A 17,626-nucleotide genomic window follows, 5' to 3' on the forward strand; every position below is an offset into this window, starting at 1 on the left:
GTCTTTTCCAGACCTACCAACTCCCCTGGGGTCTGGCCCTAAGGGTCCAGTTGATGAGTGACTTCACTGTGCAGCTGAGGCCAATATCATTGAAAAAAGGGGCTTTAAAGTGCACGATTTGCACACATTTGTGCACAGCGCCAAGTTAGGATGCACACAGTTTGCCCCGAAAAGCAACAGGTTGCTATTTTGCACTGGTGGGCCGCTTTCTTGGTGTTCTGCCCTGGCTACCTGCTGTAGCGTGTCCTGAAGAAGGGCCAGGCGCCGAAACTGGGCAACGTGACGGCGCGGCCCCGCCCCCACTGTCCTCCAATTGGAAGCCAGATGAACCCCTAAATCACATGGTGCGGGGATTTTCCTGAATTCCCCTTATTCTGCCCCCAGACTCTGGTGGGATTTTGCTACAGGGGTCGCAGCGCGCGCTCGCGCCGCCTAGAGGGCGCGCTCACGGCCGGGCACCCTTGAGCCACTCGCTACCTATCACCCTTGTCTTGTGCACGCGCGCTGCCCACTGCCTCCTCTCCCCGAGCGCGCGGCGCCCCCGCCAGCCGAGCCTGGACTTTCCAGCGGTCACGCGCTCTCCAGGCCACGCGCATGGAACATAGTCCCGGCTCCTCCCCCCGCAGTCTCGTCTCTAGTCTCCCGCATCCTCTCTCTGCAGTGGCGGGGAGCAGGGGGTGCACAGCACAGGACCTGCACTCCGAGCCATCAACCGGAGAATTGCACCCGCCAGGGGCAACACGCCGTCTCTGCACCCTCAAACCCACCGCACGCCCAGAGCCGCACACACACACAAACACCGTACCTGCACGCAAGACTTGCACCCAGAGCCAGCATCGGGGTCCCTGGAGCTCGGACCTGCACCTCGAGCCGGCCCACTGGACTGCACGCAGGACCTGGCACCCGAACTGAGGCCAGTCCCAATCCCACAGGCACGTCTGCCAGGGACCAGGCAGTGTGCACTGTCCATCAGGCCAGTGACAGACCTACCTGCGAACTGTCAGTGACTGACTGGTGCCAGGGCTGCCAGTGGGAGCCTGGGCCCCTGCTGGTGCCAGCGCCCAGCCTTACCAGCTCCCGTATCCATTCTCCAGCACACGCTCGCCTTTGCCCACCTTGCCTCGCTGGGCCTGGCATGGCGTCCCCAGCGGTGGGCCAGTACCCGTACCCCCTTCTCCTGGACCTGGAGCAGCATCGCTTCCTCCAGAAGCTGAGCTCGGGGGAGCGCAGCAAGACCCCCAGGCACTCGGCAAGCGCCCCCCCGGGCAAGGAGCCCGCCCTACGATGGGACCCTGCGAGCGACACTGGCGACCCCCAGCCTCCCTCCACACAGGCACCCACCAAACCCCGCGGGCCCCAACGGCTCCGCAGGGTCCGCGGACCATCGAACCGCCTGCTCCCCGACGTCCGCACCATCTTCGAGCAGCCCCAGGACCCGCGGGTGCGGGAGGAGACGGGCGAGGGGCACCTCTTCCAGGCCTACTACAGCTGGCAAGGCTGGTGTGACTTGTGCGGGGGGCAGGTCCAACGCCCGGCGCTCCGCTGCACCAGTAAGTACAGCGCTTTTATGTTCATGGTCCAACGCGCGCATGCAGCGCTAATGTCACTCACTTGTGCACTTAAGTAAACGAAGGCAGGTCGCTTTTGCCAAGTGTGTCGCCGAATGTGCACTTTTTTTAGTCCGGGTTGAGTGTCATGGGAGTAAAGGAGGTTGACGACTAATGTGTGGTTTGCGCATTCATTCTATCGCACACGTCCCAACAACACACGTCATCATAGCATAACGTTCATACAGGACAATAGACCGAAGGTCCCTCTAGGAGTTAAGCCTGCGGTTGACTGCGCACACATGCCCGCAGCCTGCGTGTTAACCCACCGAGCTACTCTAGCAGCTGTTTCAAAAGGGGCACCTCTACCAGGGCTCGGACGAGCCAAATGCCCCCTTCTTCAGCATGAGGACACATATCATTAACCCTGGGTGAAGGGTGGGGGGCTGGGGGGTGATGGCACTGGTAAGCTCACTCTTGTGCGCTGGATACAGTAGGACTTTTCGCATTACCCGTATTTGCAGAAAGTATTTGCGAGTCTGCATACACGGTTACGTGTATGGATTTGCGGATCAAGCCGTTGTTGCAACCGACACACACACTTACTGGGCACACATATACTGGACATTAACCTCAGAGGCCCTCTTCGGATCACATCACACACTACTAGTTCCCGCCTGTGTGTGTGCCTGACTACAGTGCAGACCCCTGCCCGACTCTTGCTCCTGTGTTTATCTGAATTGCACTTGGATAGTGTTAGGGAGTAAAGCACACCTGCGTGCTGCTTATCTGGGGGGCTGGGTCCAGCCCACCACGCTCTGGTAAATCCCCATGTGACCCCCCCTTTCACGTGGCACGGTCTTAGCCAGCAGGTGGCATGTTCTGTTAGGCTGTATACAGCGCCCAGCTGCCATTCGCACGGTCTCCAGGCGCTCTGGCAGGTTTGGAATTAGGGGTTCTTGGTGAGGTTAGTGGGGAGAAGTGGGAACCGCAGGGTAGCTTTGTTGCTTTGCGGTTCGGAAGCACGTCGAGGGCATAGGAGCATTGGTATCCTGAAAGGGGCAGGGACAGGCGGTGATGTGTGATTTGGCTGTAGAGGCGTTGACGTCTCTGTGACTTCTCGAGGGAGGGGTCTGACGTTACTCTGTGAGATGCAGTAGTTGTTCTTTGAAGAGTGTGAATGGACGTGAAGTGTTGGGGCACACAATTAATATCAGGGCGCAGAACCCAGCGTCATTACACCAGGGCAACGAATGCATACAGCGGGCAACAGTCAGTACTCTATTAATGATCCCTAGACTCCTGCCATCCCGTGCCAAGGGGCTGTGCGCACACGCAGCATAAGCCAACACGCTGTGCCTGTCCCACAGCCCACGGTGATGCCTCTCGCACTGGCCTCGCCTTGCCATTCGGACTTGGTCAGCCATGTGTGACTTTCCAGAGGGTCGTTGGAGGTGAGTCCCAGCAGAGAGGCCGTGCCCCAACCCGCTGATCTTTCCGAGGCCTGCAGTAGACTGTCGCCACTGCCAGCTTGTGCAAGTGGTTCCTGGGCACTCGGCCTCGTTGTGCGCACACGGTGGGCACTTGCAGTGCGTGCACCTCATGACTGCAGTGCATTGGCAGTGCCCCGTGATTTCAGAGCTAAGCTGCTCAATGCACACGGCCCCTCTTTAGAGGTAGCATGCACACAGGACGGATGTGCGCTGCTCTGGCAGCCCTGGTAGGACCAGACGCGGCAGCGCATGTCACGGCCCCCTGCATTGCAGTCTAGGAGAATGCACATCGGTGTGCACTTCAGAACATCTCCGCAAAGCATGCCCCGACGCGTGCGAGCTGCACACCACACGATTGTGCGGCGGCGTGCAGGACTGTATTGCATGGTGCTTGCTCGCAGGCCCTTCAGCAGGCAGTGTGGCATTCCATGGCTGCTCAACGTCCGGTGGGCGGTGTGTAATCACGCGGGGATTGGAAACCCTGCTTCTCTTGCTTGTTGCCCCACTGACACCTTCTGGGGTTCCCTTCATAGCGCCATTTGCCTTGCATTCTGTTCCAGGCACTAGAATGTGTGGCATGGTCTAGAGCGCTGCTGTTGTCCAGTATGGCACACCAGCACATTGCACCCTTCTCATTACCCGTGGCATTTTGCCCTGGTTGCAGGGAGGGTACTCTGGCCTAAATCGCATTTGCCATTTTGAGGGTGGGTTGAGGGCTAGAGGGGTTTTATGTGAAAGGACATGCATGTATAGATACAGGTGCAGTGGACCTGCACCCTGTCTGCACACACTGCAATATGTCAAGCTGTGCATGGGGTTGCTGTGACGAATCAACTTCCGGGGCACCAGTTGTCCAGGGATTAATATCGGTTTCTACACCATCAATCGGCCCCACACCTCTAGTACACCAGGAGGGATCTGAACAGATTGGAAACACAAGTAAATTATAAGACTTCCTTGTCCAATTTTGGTAATGGGGACAGAACGGCAGGCTTATCTCCGCAAGGTCGTGGATCGTTGGTTTGTTGCAACACAGCGAAAATACAATTATTACCCAATGATGAAAGGGACTGTCCAGTCACGGTTTTATAAAAAATATCAACGCTATTACTACAACAAACAGTTCTAGTACACTACAATTACAACCCACACTATAAAGGACCACAGAGGACAGACAGTTTCACAAAGGAAAGGGATGCCCTCTGGATATGATAGAAGGGTAGTTGGTAAAGCAATCAGTTTTGACTGTTCAAGGTTATTTGGTTTCCACACCTAAGGGGCAAAGGGTTGTAACTGTCTCTAGGGGCCTTTGGAGGTGGAACAGGAGGGCAGAACCACAATGTACCTGTGCTGAAGAAGTTCTTGGTGCTTAGCAGCATCAATGCAGTTTCAGGGCTTTGCAGCCTGTGAGACAGAGTTAGTGGCGGGAGACGGCTGCTGGTACCAGGCGGCTAGAGGTTCGGCTAGCGAGGCTGGACGTACATCTGCAGGTGGTTCGGCATCGTTATCTCTGTGCTGGATGACAGATTAGAATGCTGACCGAGGCGTCGTGGGCGGTTCTGGTGACTGTGGCATGACAACAGTCAGTGGTGCAGCCCGATGCGGTTCCAGGACTCAACTGTCTCAAAATTGGCCTTAAAAAGATGGACGCTGGATGATGCTTGTGTGGCATCCTTCGTAGCTTCTTCGCAGGGCTTGTGTCCTTTCAAGGCAGATGGTCCAAAGCTCAGGAGGGTCTAGCAGGCAACAGCCTTGTCCTTTGCCCAGAGACTCTCCAGCACTTCCCACATAGGAAGCTTGCTGTCAGAACCTGGACGGGCATGCTGTGTGCTGTCTGGGTACCAGTTCTGGAGCTGCTAGACGGGTCCTCTGAGTCTGGTATCTGCCTCTGTTTCCTGGGAGATGTTTAAGGGAGGGATCTTGCTTCCCTCTCGGAACTCCTGGCCTTCCTTCACTGGCGGAAGTTGTAAGGTAGACTGTACCTTCAGCTCGGGTCCAAATTAGTCCTTCTTATACTCCTTGTGAAGTCTTCAGATGATCTTGTAAGTGAGGGCTCCGCCTGCTTTTAAAGCCAAAAAGGCCCCAGAGATTAGTGCAGGCTAAGCCCACCTTAATGAACCCATCATGGGTCCCCACCGACAATCTTCAGTGATGCTTCAGGTCAGAATCGGAGCACTTGGCAATAGACAGGATAAGGATGACAACATATACTTCTAAGTCCCACCCATCTTCTTGTCTGCTGTGCATCAAAGTGTCTCCCTAATTAACTGAGCCCTATACAACGCTTGGTCACAACATGGGCCACCTTTGAAGTAGGGGGTTGCTGGCAGACCTTCATGTCCTACAATTCACATACTTCCATGCTCTGAAAGGAGTGGTTCCAGACAGGACCTTCACTGCCCTTTCATACCAAGGAGGGGTGTTAGTACCAAGTTGACAGTTTGCATTACAAAGAGGTGTTGGTCTCTGGTCTCCATTGTTATTTCCGGCACCCAGGCCTTCCCTGAGGCCTGCTAATTAACATTCATCCATATTTGCCACCACCAGCACAGTGTAACAATGGAGATGCTAATCCATGGGGCCTTGAAATGCTAATCAGGCTGCACACAGCTAGAGGCATTTGATGTACCTTCAGTTGTCAGGTGTCAGCTACACATGACAGAGGACGGCGGTGCTGTTAAACTGTGTCCTCCCAGGGTACATGACTAGTTTCCTGCTGTGTGTTCAGCGTGGAATATATGTGCGGGAATGGCCCCACATATTTTCCGGCAGTTGCTCTCCCATCATTCATTCTTTTAAATAAACAAAAAATCAAATAGCCCATGCGAGTGCACTCTCCCTATGCGGGTGGTCGAATTCCTCACAGTTGCACAGCCTGCAGGTGGTTGAGGAGCATTGTTTACATGCATGGATGCAGGCAGCATTACCCCTCACCTACCCCATGCATCTATCTATATTGTTGAATGGGATTTCAAGTGCATTGACGCAGCTTCAAGGCATTATAGATGCAATAGAAATAACCCTGCGTTTACCAGGCAGCAACGAAACTTGGCCCTGTACCTGGCCCCTGCCAGTTTACAGCAGTGAAGGATTGCCAGCTAGTGACATTCGTGTACCCATGTGCACAGCGGCTAAGCTTCTGGCTTTAGTACAGGGGGTTGCATACATTGCCAAGCTTGCTAGGTTGTAGAAGAACACATGAGTTGTGTGCCATGCAGTCACGGGCCTGGTCGTCTGACCACTACCCTCCTCCTTGTGTCAAAGGTTTTTTTTATAGAGTGTCCATCTTGCTCAGATGTCCTTATCAGCTGTGCTGCAACTTGGTTTTATCTGCATGCATGCAGCATTGCATGCCATGCATCAGTATTGCCTGGACTTGCTGTCAATAAGTGAAGTGGCTTCCTGGGCTCTGTGGCTGCACTTCAGCTTTCATGCGCTCACATGCATGCAACTTTATATGCCATGCAGTGGCTAATCTTGGCCTCTCTCACGCTGGTAGCCTGGACAGAAAAGGGCTGCCTGCCATCTGAGTTTTCTGAGTACAACGGCTGCACTGCACCCCTAGTGCATTTGCATGCATGTGGATTGTATGCATTGAAGGAGGTCCTGCTAGCCTGGACCCTGAAAGGTTTCCAATGAGTGACGTGGTTATCCTGGCCTTGGCTGTACTGCACCATGCGTGTATTTGCATGCATGTCGCATTGTTTGTCATTGAGCAGGGGTTCCTGGCCTCTCGGTTGATGCTAGCCCGGAATCTGATGGGTTTCCAAGGAGTGATGTGGGTCTCTGGGCAGACGTGGCTGCAATGTACCATTTATTTATTTTATTGTTAATTTATAACGCACTTAGTACCAGCGAGTGGTTTCTAAGCGCGGGATTCGAACCTGTGTTGCGCCGTGTTGTCTTGCTTCCAAGACAAACACGTTGCCCCTGAGCTATCGCTCCTCCCCTGCATGCATTTAGACTTGTATGCCATGCAGCAGGACGTCCTGACCTTGCAGTTTCTGCTCGCCCACACACAGAAGAGTTTCCAACGAGTGATGTGGGTCTTTGGACACAGCAGCTGTACTGCACCATGGGTGCATTTGCATGCATTTAGAATGTTATGCCATGCAGCAGGAGTCCCTGGCCTTGCAGTTGCTGCTAGCCCGGACACTGAAGGGTTTCCGATGAGTGATGTGGGTCTCTTGGCACAGCTGTTGCACTGCACCGTAGGTGCATTTGCATGCATTTAGAATGTTATGCCATGCAGCAGGAGTCCCTGGCCTTGCAGTTGCTGCTAGCCCGGACACTGAAGGGTTTCCGATGAGTGATGTGGGTCTCTCGGCAGGGCTGCTGCACTGCAGCACGGGTGCATTTGCATGCATTTAGAATGTTATGCCATGCAGCAGGAGTTCCTGGCCTTGCAGATGCTGCTAGCCTGGACACTGAGGGGTTTCCGATGAGTGATGTGGGTCTCTCAGCACGCCGGCTGCACTGCACCGTGGGTGCATTTGCATGCATTTAGAATGTTATGCCATGCAGCAGGAGTCCCTGGCCTTGCAGTTGCTGCTAGCCCGGACACTGAAGGGTTTCCGATGAGTGATGTGGGTCTCTCGGCCGGGCTGCTGCACTGCAGCGTGGGTGCATTTGCATGCATTTAGAATGTTATGCCATGCAGCAGGAGTTCCTGGCCTTGCAGTTGCTGCTAGCCTGGACACTGAAGGGTTTGCAATGAGTGATGTGGGTCTCTCGGCACGGCTGTTGCACTGCACCGTGGGTGCATTTGCATGCATTTAGAATGTTATGCCATGCAGCAGGAGTTCCTGGCATTGCAGTTGCTGCTAGCCTGGACACTGAAGGGTTTGCAATGAGTGATGTGGGTCTCTCGGCACGACTGCTGCACTGCAGCGTGGGTGCATTTGCATGCATTTAGAATGTTATGCCATGCAGCAGGAGTTCCTGGCCTTGCAGATGCTGCTAGCCTGGACACTGAAGGGTTTCCGATGAGTGATGTGGGTCTCTCGGCACGGCTGTTGCACTGCACCGTGGGTGCATTTGCATGCATTTAGAATGTTATGCTATGCAGCAGGAGTCCATGGCCTTGCAGTTGCTACTAGCCCGGACACTGAAGGGTTTCCGATGAGTGATGTGGGTCTCTCGGCACGGCGGCTGCACTGCAGCATGGGTGCATTTGCATGCATTTAGAATGTTATGCCATGCAGCAGGAGTTCCTGGCCTTGCAGTTGCTGCTAGCCCGGACACTGAAGGGTTTCCGATGAGTGATGTGGGTCTCTCGGCACAGCGACTGCACTGCACCGTGGGTGCATTTGCATGCATTTAGAATGTAATGCCATGCAGAAGGGGCTCCTGGCCTTGCAGATGCTGCTAGCCTGGACACTGAAGGGTTTCCGATGAGTGATGTGGGTCTCTCGGCACGGCGGCTGTACGGCACCGTGGGTGCATTTGCATGCATTTAGAATGTTGTGCCATACCGCAGGAGTCCCTGGCCTTGCAGCTGCTGCTAGCCCGGACACTGAAGGGTTTCTGATGAGTGATGTGGGTCTCTCGGCAGGGCTGCTGCACTGCAGCGTGGGTGCATTTGCATGCATTTAGAATGTAATGCCATGCAGCAGGAGTCCCTGGCCTTGCAGTTGCTGCTAGCCCGGACACTGAAGCGTTTCCGATGAGTGATGTGGGTCTGTCGGCACGGCTGTTGCACTGCACCGTGGGTGCATTTGCATGCATTTAGAATGTTATGCCATGCAGCAGGAGTTCCTGGCCTTGCAGTTGCTGCTAGCCTGGACACTGAAGGGCTTCCAGTGAGTGATGTGGGTCTCTCGGCATGGCTGTTGCACTGCACCGTGGGTGCATTTGCATGCATTTAGAATGTTATGCCATGCAGCGGGAGTTCCTGGCCTTGCAGATACTGCTAGCCTGGACACTGAAGGGTTTCCGTGAGGGATGTGGGTCTCTCAACACGGCTGCTGCACTGCACCGTGGGTGCATTTGCATGCATTTAGAATGTTATGCCATGCAGCAGGAGTCCCTGGCCTTGCAGTTGCTGCTAGCCCGGACACTGAAGGGTTTCCCATGAGTGATGTGGGTCTCTCGGCCGGGCTGCTGCACTGCAGCGTGGGTGCATTTGCATGCATTTAGAATGTTATGCCATGCAGCAGGAGTTCCTGGCCTTGCAGTTGCTGCTAGCCTGGACACTGAAGGGTTTCCAGTGAGTGATGTGGGTCTCTCGGCACGGCTGTTGCACTGCACCGTGGGTGCATTTGCATGCATTTAGAATGTTATGCCATGCAGCAGGAGTTCCTGGCCTTGCAGTTGCTGCTAGCCTGGACACTGAAGGGTTTGCAATGAGTGATGTGGGTCTCTCGGCACGGCTGCTGCACTGCAGCGTGGGTGCATTTGCATGCATTTAGAATGTTATGCCATGCAGCAGGAGTTCCTGGCCTTGCAGATGCTGATAACCTGGACACTGAAGGGTTTCCGATGAGTGATGTGGGTCTCTCGGCACGGCTGTTGCACTGCACCGTAGGTGCATTTGCATGCATTTAGAATGTTATGCCATGCAGCAGGAGTCCCTGGCCTTGCAGTTGCTACTAGCCCGGACACTGAAGGGTTTCCGAAGAGTGATGTGGGTCTCTCGGCACGGCGGCTGCACTGCAGCGTGGGTGCATTTGCATGCATTTAGAATGTTATGCCATGCAGCAGGAGGTCCTGGCCTTGCAGTTGCTGCTAGCCCGGACACAGAAGGGTTTCCGGTGAGTGATGTGGGTCTCTCGGCACGGCGGCTACACTGCACTGCGGGTGCATTTGCATGCATTTAGAATGTTATGCCATGCAGCAGGGGCTCCTGGCCTTGCAGATGCTGCTAGCCTGGACACTGAAGGGTTTCCGATGAGTGATGTGGGTCTCTCGGCACGGCGGCTGCACGGAAACGTGGGTGCATTTGCATGCATTTAGAATGTTGTGCCATGCCGCAGGAGTCCCTGGCCTTGCAGCTGCTGCTAGCCCGGACCCTGAAGGGTTTCTGATGAGTGATGTGGGTCTCTCGGCAGGGCTGCTGCACTGCAGCGTGGTGCATTTGCATGCATTTAGAATCTAATGCCATGCTGCAGGAGTCCCTGGCCTTGCAGTTGCTGCTAGCCCGGACACTGAAGCGTTTCCGATGAGTGATGTGGGTCTCTCGGCACGGCTGTTGCACTGCACCGTGGGTGCATTTGCATGCATTTAGAATGTTATGCCATGCAGCAGGAGTTCCTGGCCTTGCAGATGCTGCTAGCCTGGACACTGAAGGGTTTCCGTGAGTGATGTGGGTCTCTCGACACGGCTGCTGCACTGCACCGTCGGTGCATTTGCATGCATTTAGAATGTTATGCCATGCAGCAGGAGTTCCTGGCCTTGCAGATGCTGCTAGCCTGGACACTGAAGGGTTTCCGATGAGTGATGTGGGTCTCTCGGCAGGGCTGCTGCACTGCAGCGTGGGTGCATTTGCATGCATTTAGAATGTTATGCCATGCAGCAGGAGTTCCTGGCCTTGCAGATGCTGCTAGCCTGGACACTGAAGGGTTTCCGTGAGTGATGTGGGTCTCTCCCGACACGGCTGCTGCACTGCACCGTGGGTGCATTTGCATGCATTTAGAATGTTATGCCATGCAGCAGGAGTTCCTGGCCTTGCAGATGCTGCTAGCCTGGACACTGAAGGGTTTCCGATGAGTGATGTGGGTCTCTCAGCACGGCTGTTGCACTGCACCGTGGGTCATTTGCATGCATTTAGAATGTTATGCCATGCAGCAGGAGTTCCTGGCCTTGCAGTTGCTGCCAGCCTGGACACTGAAGGGTTTCCGATGAGTGATGTGGGTCTCTCGGCACGGCGGCTGCACTGCACCATGGCTGCATTTGCATGTATTTCGAATGTTATGCCATGCAGCAGGAGTTCCTGGCCTTGCAGTTGCTGCTAGCCTGGACACTGAAGGGTTTCCGATGAGTGATGTGGGGCTCTCGGCAGGGCTGCTGCACTGCAGCGTGGGTGCATTTGCATGCATTTAGAATGTTATGCCATGCAGCAGGAGTTCCTGGCCTTGCAGATGCTGCTAGCCTGGACACTGAAGGGTTTCCGATGAGTGATGTGGGTCTCTCGGCACGGCGGCTGCACTGCACCGTGGCTGCATTTGCATGTATTTCGAATGTTATGCCATGCAGCAGGAGTTCCTGGCCTTGCAGTTGCTGCTAGCCTGGACACTGAAGGGTTTCTGATGAGTGATGCGGGTCTCTCGGCACGGCTGCTGCACTGCACCGTGGCTGCATTTGCATGTATTTAGAATGTTATGCCATGCAGCAGGAGTTCCTGGCCTTGCAGTTGCTGCTAGCCTGGACACTGAAGGGTTTCCGGTGAGTGATGTGGGTCTCTGGCACAGCGGCTGCACTGCACCGTGGGTGCATTTGCATGCATTTAGAATGTTATGCCATGCAGCAGGGGCTCCTGGCCTGCAGTTGCTGCTAGCCTGGACACTGAAGCGTTTCCGATGAGTGATGTGGGTCTCTGGCACAGCGGCTGCACTGCACCGTGGGTGCATTTGCATGCATTTAGAATGTTATGCCATGCAGCAGGAGTTCCTGGCCTTGCAGTTGCTGCTAGCCCGGACACTGAAGCGTTTCCGATGAGTGATGTGGGTCTCTCGGCACGGCTGTTGCACTGCACCGTGGGTGCATTTGCATGCATTTAGAATGTTATGCCATGCAGCAGGAGTTCCTGGCCTTGCAGATGCTGCTAGCCTGGACACTGAAGGGTTTCCGTGAGTGATGTGGGTCTCTCGATACGGCTGCTGCACTGCACCGTGGGTGCATTTGCATGCATTTAGAATGTTATGCCATGCAGCAGGAGTTCCTGGCCTTGCAGATGCTGCTAGCCTGGACACTGAAGGATTTCCGATGAGTGATGTGGGTCTCTCGGCACGGCGGCTGCACTGCACCGTGGCTGCATTTGCATGTATTTCGAATGTTATGCCATGCAGCAGGAGTTCCTGGCCTTGCAGTGCTGCTAGCCTGGACACTGAAGCGTTTCCGATGAGTGATGTGGGTCTCTGGCACAGCGGCTGCACTGCACCGTGGGTGCATTTGCATGCATTTAGAATGTTATGCCATACAGCAGGAGTTCCTGGCCTTGAAGACGCTGCTAGCCTGGACACGGAGGGGTTTCCGTGAGTGCTTTGGGTCTCTCGGCACGGCTGCTGCACTGCACCGTGGCTGCATTTGCATGTATTTAGAATGTTATGCCATGCAGCAGGAGTTCCTGGCCTTGCAGTTGCTGCTAGCCTGGACACTGAAGGGTTTCCGGTGAGTGATGTGGGTCTCTGGCACAGCGGCTGCACTGCACCGTGGGTGCATTTGCATGCATTTAGAATGTTATGCCATGCAGCAGGGGCTCCTGGCCTTGCAGTTGCTGCTAGCCTGGACACTGAAGGGTTTCCGATGAGTGATGTGGGTCTCTGGCACAGCGGCTGCACTGCACCGTGGGTGCATTTGCATGCATTTAGAATGTTATGCCATGCAGCAGGAGTTCCTGGCCTTGAAGACGCTGCTAGCCTGGACACTGAAGGGTTTCCGATGAGTGATGTGGGTCTCTCGGCACGGCTGCTGCACAGCACCATGGGTGCATTTGCATGCATTTAGAATGTTATGCCATGCAGAGGGAGTTCCTGGCCTTGCCGATGCTGCTAGCCTGGACACTGAGGGGTTTCCGATGAGTGATGTGGGTCTCTCGGCACGGCGGCTGCACTGCACCGTGGGTGCATTTGCATGTATTTAGAATGTTATGCCATGCAGCAGGAGTTCCTGGCCTTGCAGATGCTGCTAGCCTGGACACTGAAGGGTTTCCGATGAGTGATGTGGGTCTCTCGGCACGGCTGCTGCACTGCACCGTGGGTGCATTCATATGCATGCAACATCTTTTACCATGCAGTGCTAAACCTCGGCCTCGAATTACAACCTGTTGCTGTCCCTGGGCACCAGATGGTTGCCAGCGGCTGGCACCACATGCCCTTCTGTACTGCAGCTGCGCCTCAGCTCGGTCTGATTAAGGCTCTTTGTTGGAGGCACTGCTGAGGCCTCAATGCCCCATTAGTATTCTGAATGCGTCGTGTGCCATTCCCGCTTCCAGCCTTGGCACCGACGGATTGTCGACTGGCACCTTGTGCAGTTTGGGGTCTCTGTTCAGAAATGTGCCATGCCCCCTAGGCCGCATTCGTATGCACACACCGCTGGTTGCCACGAGACGCAAATCCTGGCCTCCCACTCCTTGCCAGCCGAGGGCATTGTGCAGTTGCCAGCCAGGGATCCTAAGAAGCCGCCATGCACAGCGGCCAAACCGCCACCTGGTGGCATTAACATGCGTGCCTCCCCGATCGGAGGAGGGCGCGGCAAGGGTGCCACAGGCACCCCAGGTGGGCCTGGAGTGTCGTGTTGTGGCAGACGGAAGGCTTGCCCTCATGTAATGCCAGCTGCTCTGATGGCAGCGCGAATGGGTCTGGCGGCAACTCTGTGGCAATTCAGGGCTCAAGTCGAGGGTGGATGGAGTCCCGCCCCCCACACTTTTTTCAGAGAGGACCTGGATATGCTAATGCGCCCCCACACTGTTCTTTAGGACATGACCACTGTATGGCAGACGCATTTTCGTCATGCCGCGACTCGTGCAAACGCAGCCTCGTCTGTAGGGCTGCTCAGTGAGTTGTGCGCCAGGTTCCAATATCGGGGTGTACATTTCAGTGAGAGCCATGCACCAAACATGTTCAAATCGGGGAAAAGAAGGGGTCGCATATCATCCGCACGGTGAAAAGTGCTCCTGTGAAATCTTTACCATAATGGAAATGACTGGCACATGGGTCCCACTGGCACTGTGGCACATGGGTCCCACTGGCACTGTGGCACATGGGTTCCAAAGCCGCTGGCACTGTGGCACATGGGTCCCAATGCCACTGACACTGTGGCACATGGGTCCCAATGCCACTGACACTCTGGCACATGGGTCCCACTGGCACTGTGGCACATGGGTCCCAATGCCACTGACACTGTGGCACATGGGTCCCACTGGCACTGTGGCACATGCTCCAAAGCCGCTGGCACTGTGGCACATGGGTCCCACTGGCACTGTGGCACATGGGTCCCAATGCCACTGACACTGTGGCACATGGGTCCCAAAGCCGCTGACACTTTGGCACATGGGTCCCACTGGCACGGTGGCACGTGGGTCCCAATGCCACTGACACTGTGGCACATGGGTTCCAAAGCCGCTGACACTGTGGCACATGGGTCCCAATGCCATGGGCACTGTGGCACATGGGTCCCAATGCCACTGGCACGGTGGCACATGGGTTCCAATGCCATGGGCACTGTGGCACATGGGTTCCAATGCCACTGGCACGGTGGCACATGGGTTCCAGGCACTGTGGCACATGGGTTCCACTGGCACGGTGGCACATGGGTTCCAGGTACTGTGGCACATGATCCCAATCCCAATGCCACTGGCACTGTGGCGCATGGGTCCCCCTGGCATGGTGGCATATGGGTTCCAGGCACTGTGGCACATGGATCCCAATGCCAGTGGCACTGTGGCACATGAGTCCCAATGCCACTGGCACGGTGGCACATGGGTTCCAGGTACTGTGGCACATGATCCCAATGCCACTGGCACTGTGGCGCATGGGTCCCACTGGCACTGTGGCACATGGGTCCCACTGGCACGGTGGCACATGGGTTCCAGGCACTGTGGCACATGGATCCCAATGCCAGTGGCACTGTGGCACATGGGTCCCAATGCCACTGACACTGTGGCACATGGGTCCCAATGCCATGGGCACTGTGGCACATGGGTTCCACTGACACTGTGGCACATGGGTCCCAATGCCATGGGCACTGTGGCACATGGGTTCCAATGCCACTGGCACGGTGGCACATGGGTTCCAATGCCACTGGCACCGTGGCACGTGGGTTCCAATGCCACTGAGACTGTGGCACATGGGTTCCAATGCCACTGGCACGGTGGCACATGGGTTCCAGGTACTGTGGCACATGGGTCCCAATGCCACTGAGACTGTGGCACATGGGTTCCAATGCCACTGGCACGGTGGCACATGGGTTCCAGGCACTGTGGCACATGGGTTCCACTGGCACTGTGGCACATGGGTCCCAATTCCCCTGAGACTGTGGCACATGGGTCCCAATGCCACTGGCACTGTGGCACATGGGTCTCAATGCCATGGGCACTGTGGCACATGGGTTCCAATGCCACTGGCACGGTGGCACCTGGGTTCCAGGCACTGTGGCACATGGGTTCCACTGGCACTGTAGCACACGGGTCCCAATGCCATGGGCACTGTGGCACATGGGTTCCAATGCCACTGTGGCACATGGGTTCCAGGTACTGTGGCACATGGGTTGCAATACCACTGGCACTGTGGCACATGGGTCCCACTGGCACAGTGGCACATGGGTTCCACTGGCACTGTGGCACATGGGTTCCAGGTACTGTGGCACATGATCCCAATCCCAATGCCACTGGCACTGTGGCGCATGGGTCCCACTGGCACTGTGGTATATGGGTTCCAGGCACTGTGGCACATGGATCCCAATGCCAGTGGCACTGTGGCACATGAGTCCCAATGCCACTGGCACGGTGGCACATGGGTTCCACTGGCACGGTGGCACATGCGTTCCACTGGCACTGTGGCACATGGGTTCCAGGTACTGTGGCACATGATCCCAATGTCACTGGCACGGTGGCACATGGGTTCCAGGCACTGTGGCACATGGGTTCCACTGGCACTGTAGCACACGGGTCCCAATGCCATGGGCACTGTGGCACATGGGTTCCAATGCCACTGTGGCACATGGGTTCCAGGTACTGTGGCACATGGGTTGCAATACCACTGGCACTGTGGCACATGGGTCCCACTGGCACAGTGGCACATGGGTTCCACTGGCACTGTGGCACATGGGTTCCAGGTACTGTGGCACATGATCCCAATCCCAATGCCACTGGCACTGTGGCGCATGGGTCCCACTGGCACTGTGGTATATGGGTTCCAGGCACTGTGGCACATGGATCCCAATGCCAGTGGCACTGTGGCACATGAGTCCCAATGCCACTGGCACGGTGGCACATGGGTTCCACTGGCACGGTGGCACATGCGTTCCACTGGCACTGTGGCACATGGGTTCCAGGTACTGTGGCACATGATCCCAATGTCACTGGCACAGTGGCACATGGGTTTCAGGCACTGTGGCACATGGATCCCAATGCCAGGGACACTGTGGCACATGGGTCCCACTGGCACGGTGGCACATGGGTTCCAGGCACTGTGGCACATGGATCCCAATGCCAGGGACACTGTGGCACATGGGTCCCAGTGGCACGGTGGCACATGGGTTCCACTGGCACTGTGGCACATGGGTTCCAGGTACTGTGGCACATGATCCCAATCCCAATGCCACTGGCACTGTGGCGCATGGGTCCCACTGGCACTGTGGCACATGGGTTCCACTGGCACTGTGGCACATGGGTTCCAGGTACTGTGGCACATGATCCCAATCCCAATGCCACTGGCACTGTGGCGCATGGGTCCCACTGGCACTGTGGTATATGGGTTCCAGGCACTGTGGCACATGGATCCCAATGCCAGTGGCACTGTGGCACATGAGTCCCAATGCCACTGGCACGGTGGCACATGGGTTCCACTGGCACGGTGGCACATGCGTTCCACTGGCACTGTGGCACATGGGTTCCAGGTACTGTGGCACATGATCCCAATGTCACTGGCACGGTGGCACATGGGTTTCAGGCACTGTGGCACATGGATCCCAATGCCAGGGACACTGTGGCACATGGGTCCCACTGGCACGGTGGCACATGGGTTCCAGGCACTGTGGCACATGGATCCCAATGCCAGGGACACTGTGGCACATGGGTCCCAGTGGCACGGTGGCACATGGGTTCCACTGGCACTGTGGCACATGGGTTCCAGGTACTGTGGCACATGATCCCAATCCCAATGCCACTGGCACTGTGGCGCATGGGTCCCACTGGCACTGTGGCACATGGGTTCCACTGGCACTGTGGCACATGGGTTCCAGGTACTGTGGCACATGATCCCAATCCCAATGCCACTGGCACTGTGGCGCATGGGTCCCACTGGCACTGTGGTATATGGGTTCCAGGCACTGTGGCACATGGATCCCAATGCCAGGGACACTGTGGCACATGGGTCCCACTGGCACTGTGGCACATGGGTCCCACTGGCACGGTGGCACATGGATTCCAATGCCCGCAAGGCTGCCTGGCTTTATAATTATGTAATAAAGAAAGCGTCTGGGCCATTCGTTTTAATGCACTTTGGAGAGATGGTCAGCCACGGAAACAGTGATGTTATTTTTGTCACATTATGTATCATTTGCACCATTTTCTAGGTCCAGTATATTTATATAAACAAAATCCAGTCCTAAAATATGTGGGGGAAAGTGCTAGAATCATTGTATGCAAGTTTATCTCATGATAACGACCTTGGCTGACATCATGGATAAAGGTAATGCGCCTTATTGGTG

The 17,626-nt window shown here is 55.8% G+C and overlaps 1 protein-coding gene across 1 annotated transcript in view; it reads left to right on the forward strand.

Moving 5' to 3' along the window:
- The first annotated feature begins 369 nt into the window (after positions 1-369).
- RASSF5 (Ras association domain family member 5) overlaps positions 370-17,626 on the forward strand; it is a 277,827-nt gene continuing 260,570 nt past the window's right edge. The window contains exon 1 of the mRNA XM_069633179.1: positions 370-1,550. Coding sequence (XP_069489280.1) covers positions 1,136-1,550 — 415 coding nt within the window. The 5' untranslated portion in view covers positions 370-1,135. The remainder of the gene's footprint in view (positions 1,551-17,626) is intronic.

The sequence above is a fragment of the Ambystoma mexicanum genome, chromosome 13 (assembly GCF_040938575.1).
Source record: "Ambystoma mexicanum isolate Mex_15411 chromosome 13, UKY_AmexF1_1, whole genome shotgun sequence".
NCBI classification, from domain to species: domain Eukaryota; kingdom Metazoa; phylum Chordata; class Amphibia; order Caudata; family Ambystomatidae; genus Ambystoma; species Ambystoma mexicanum.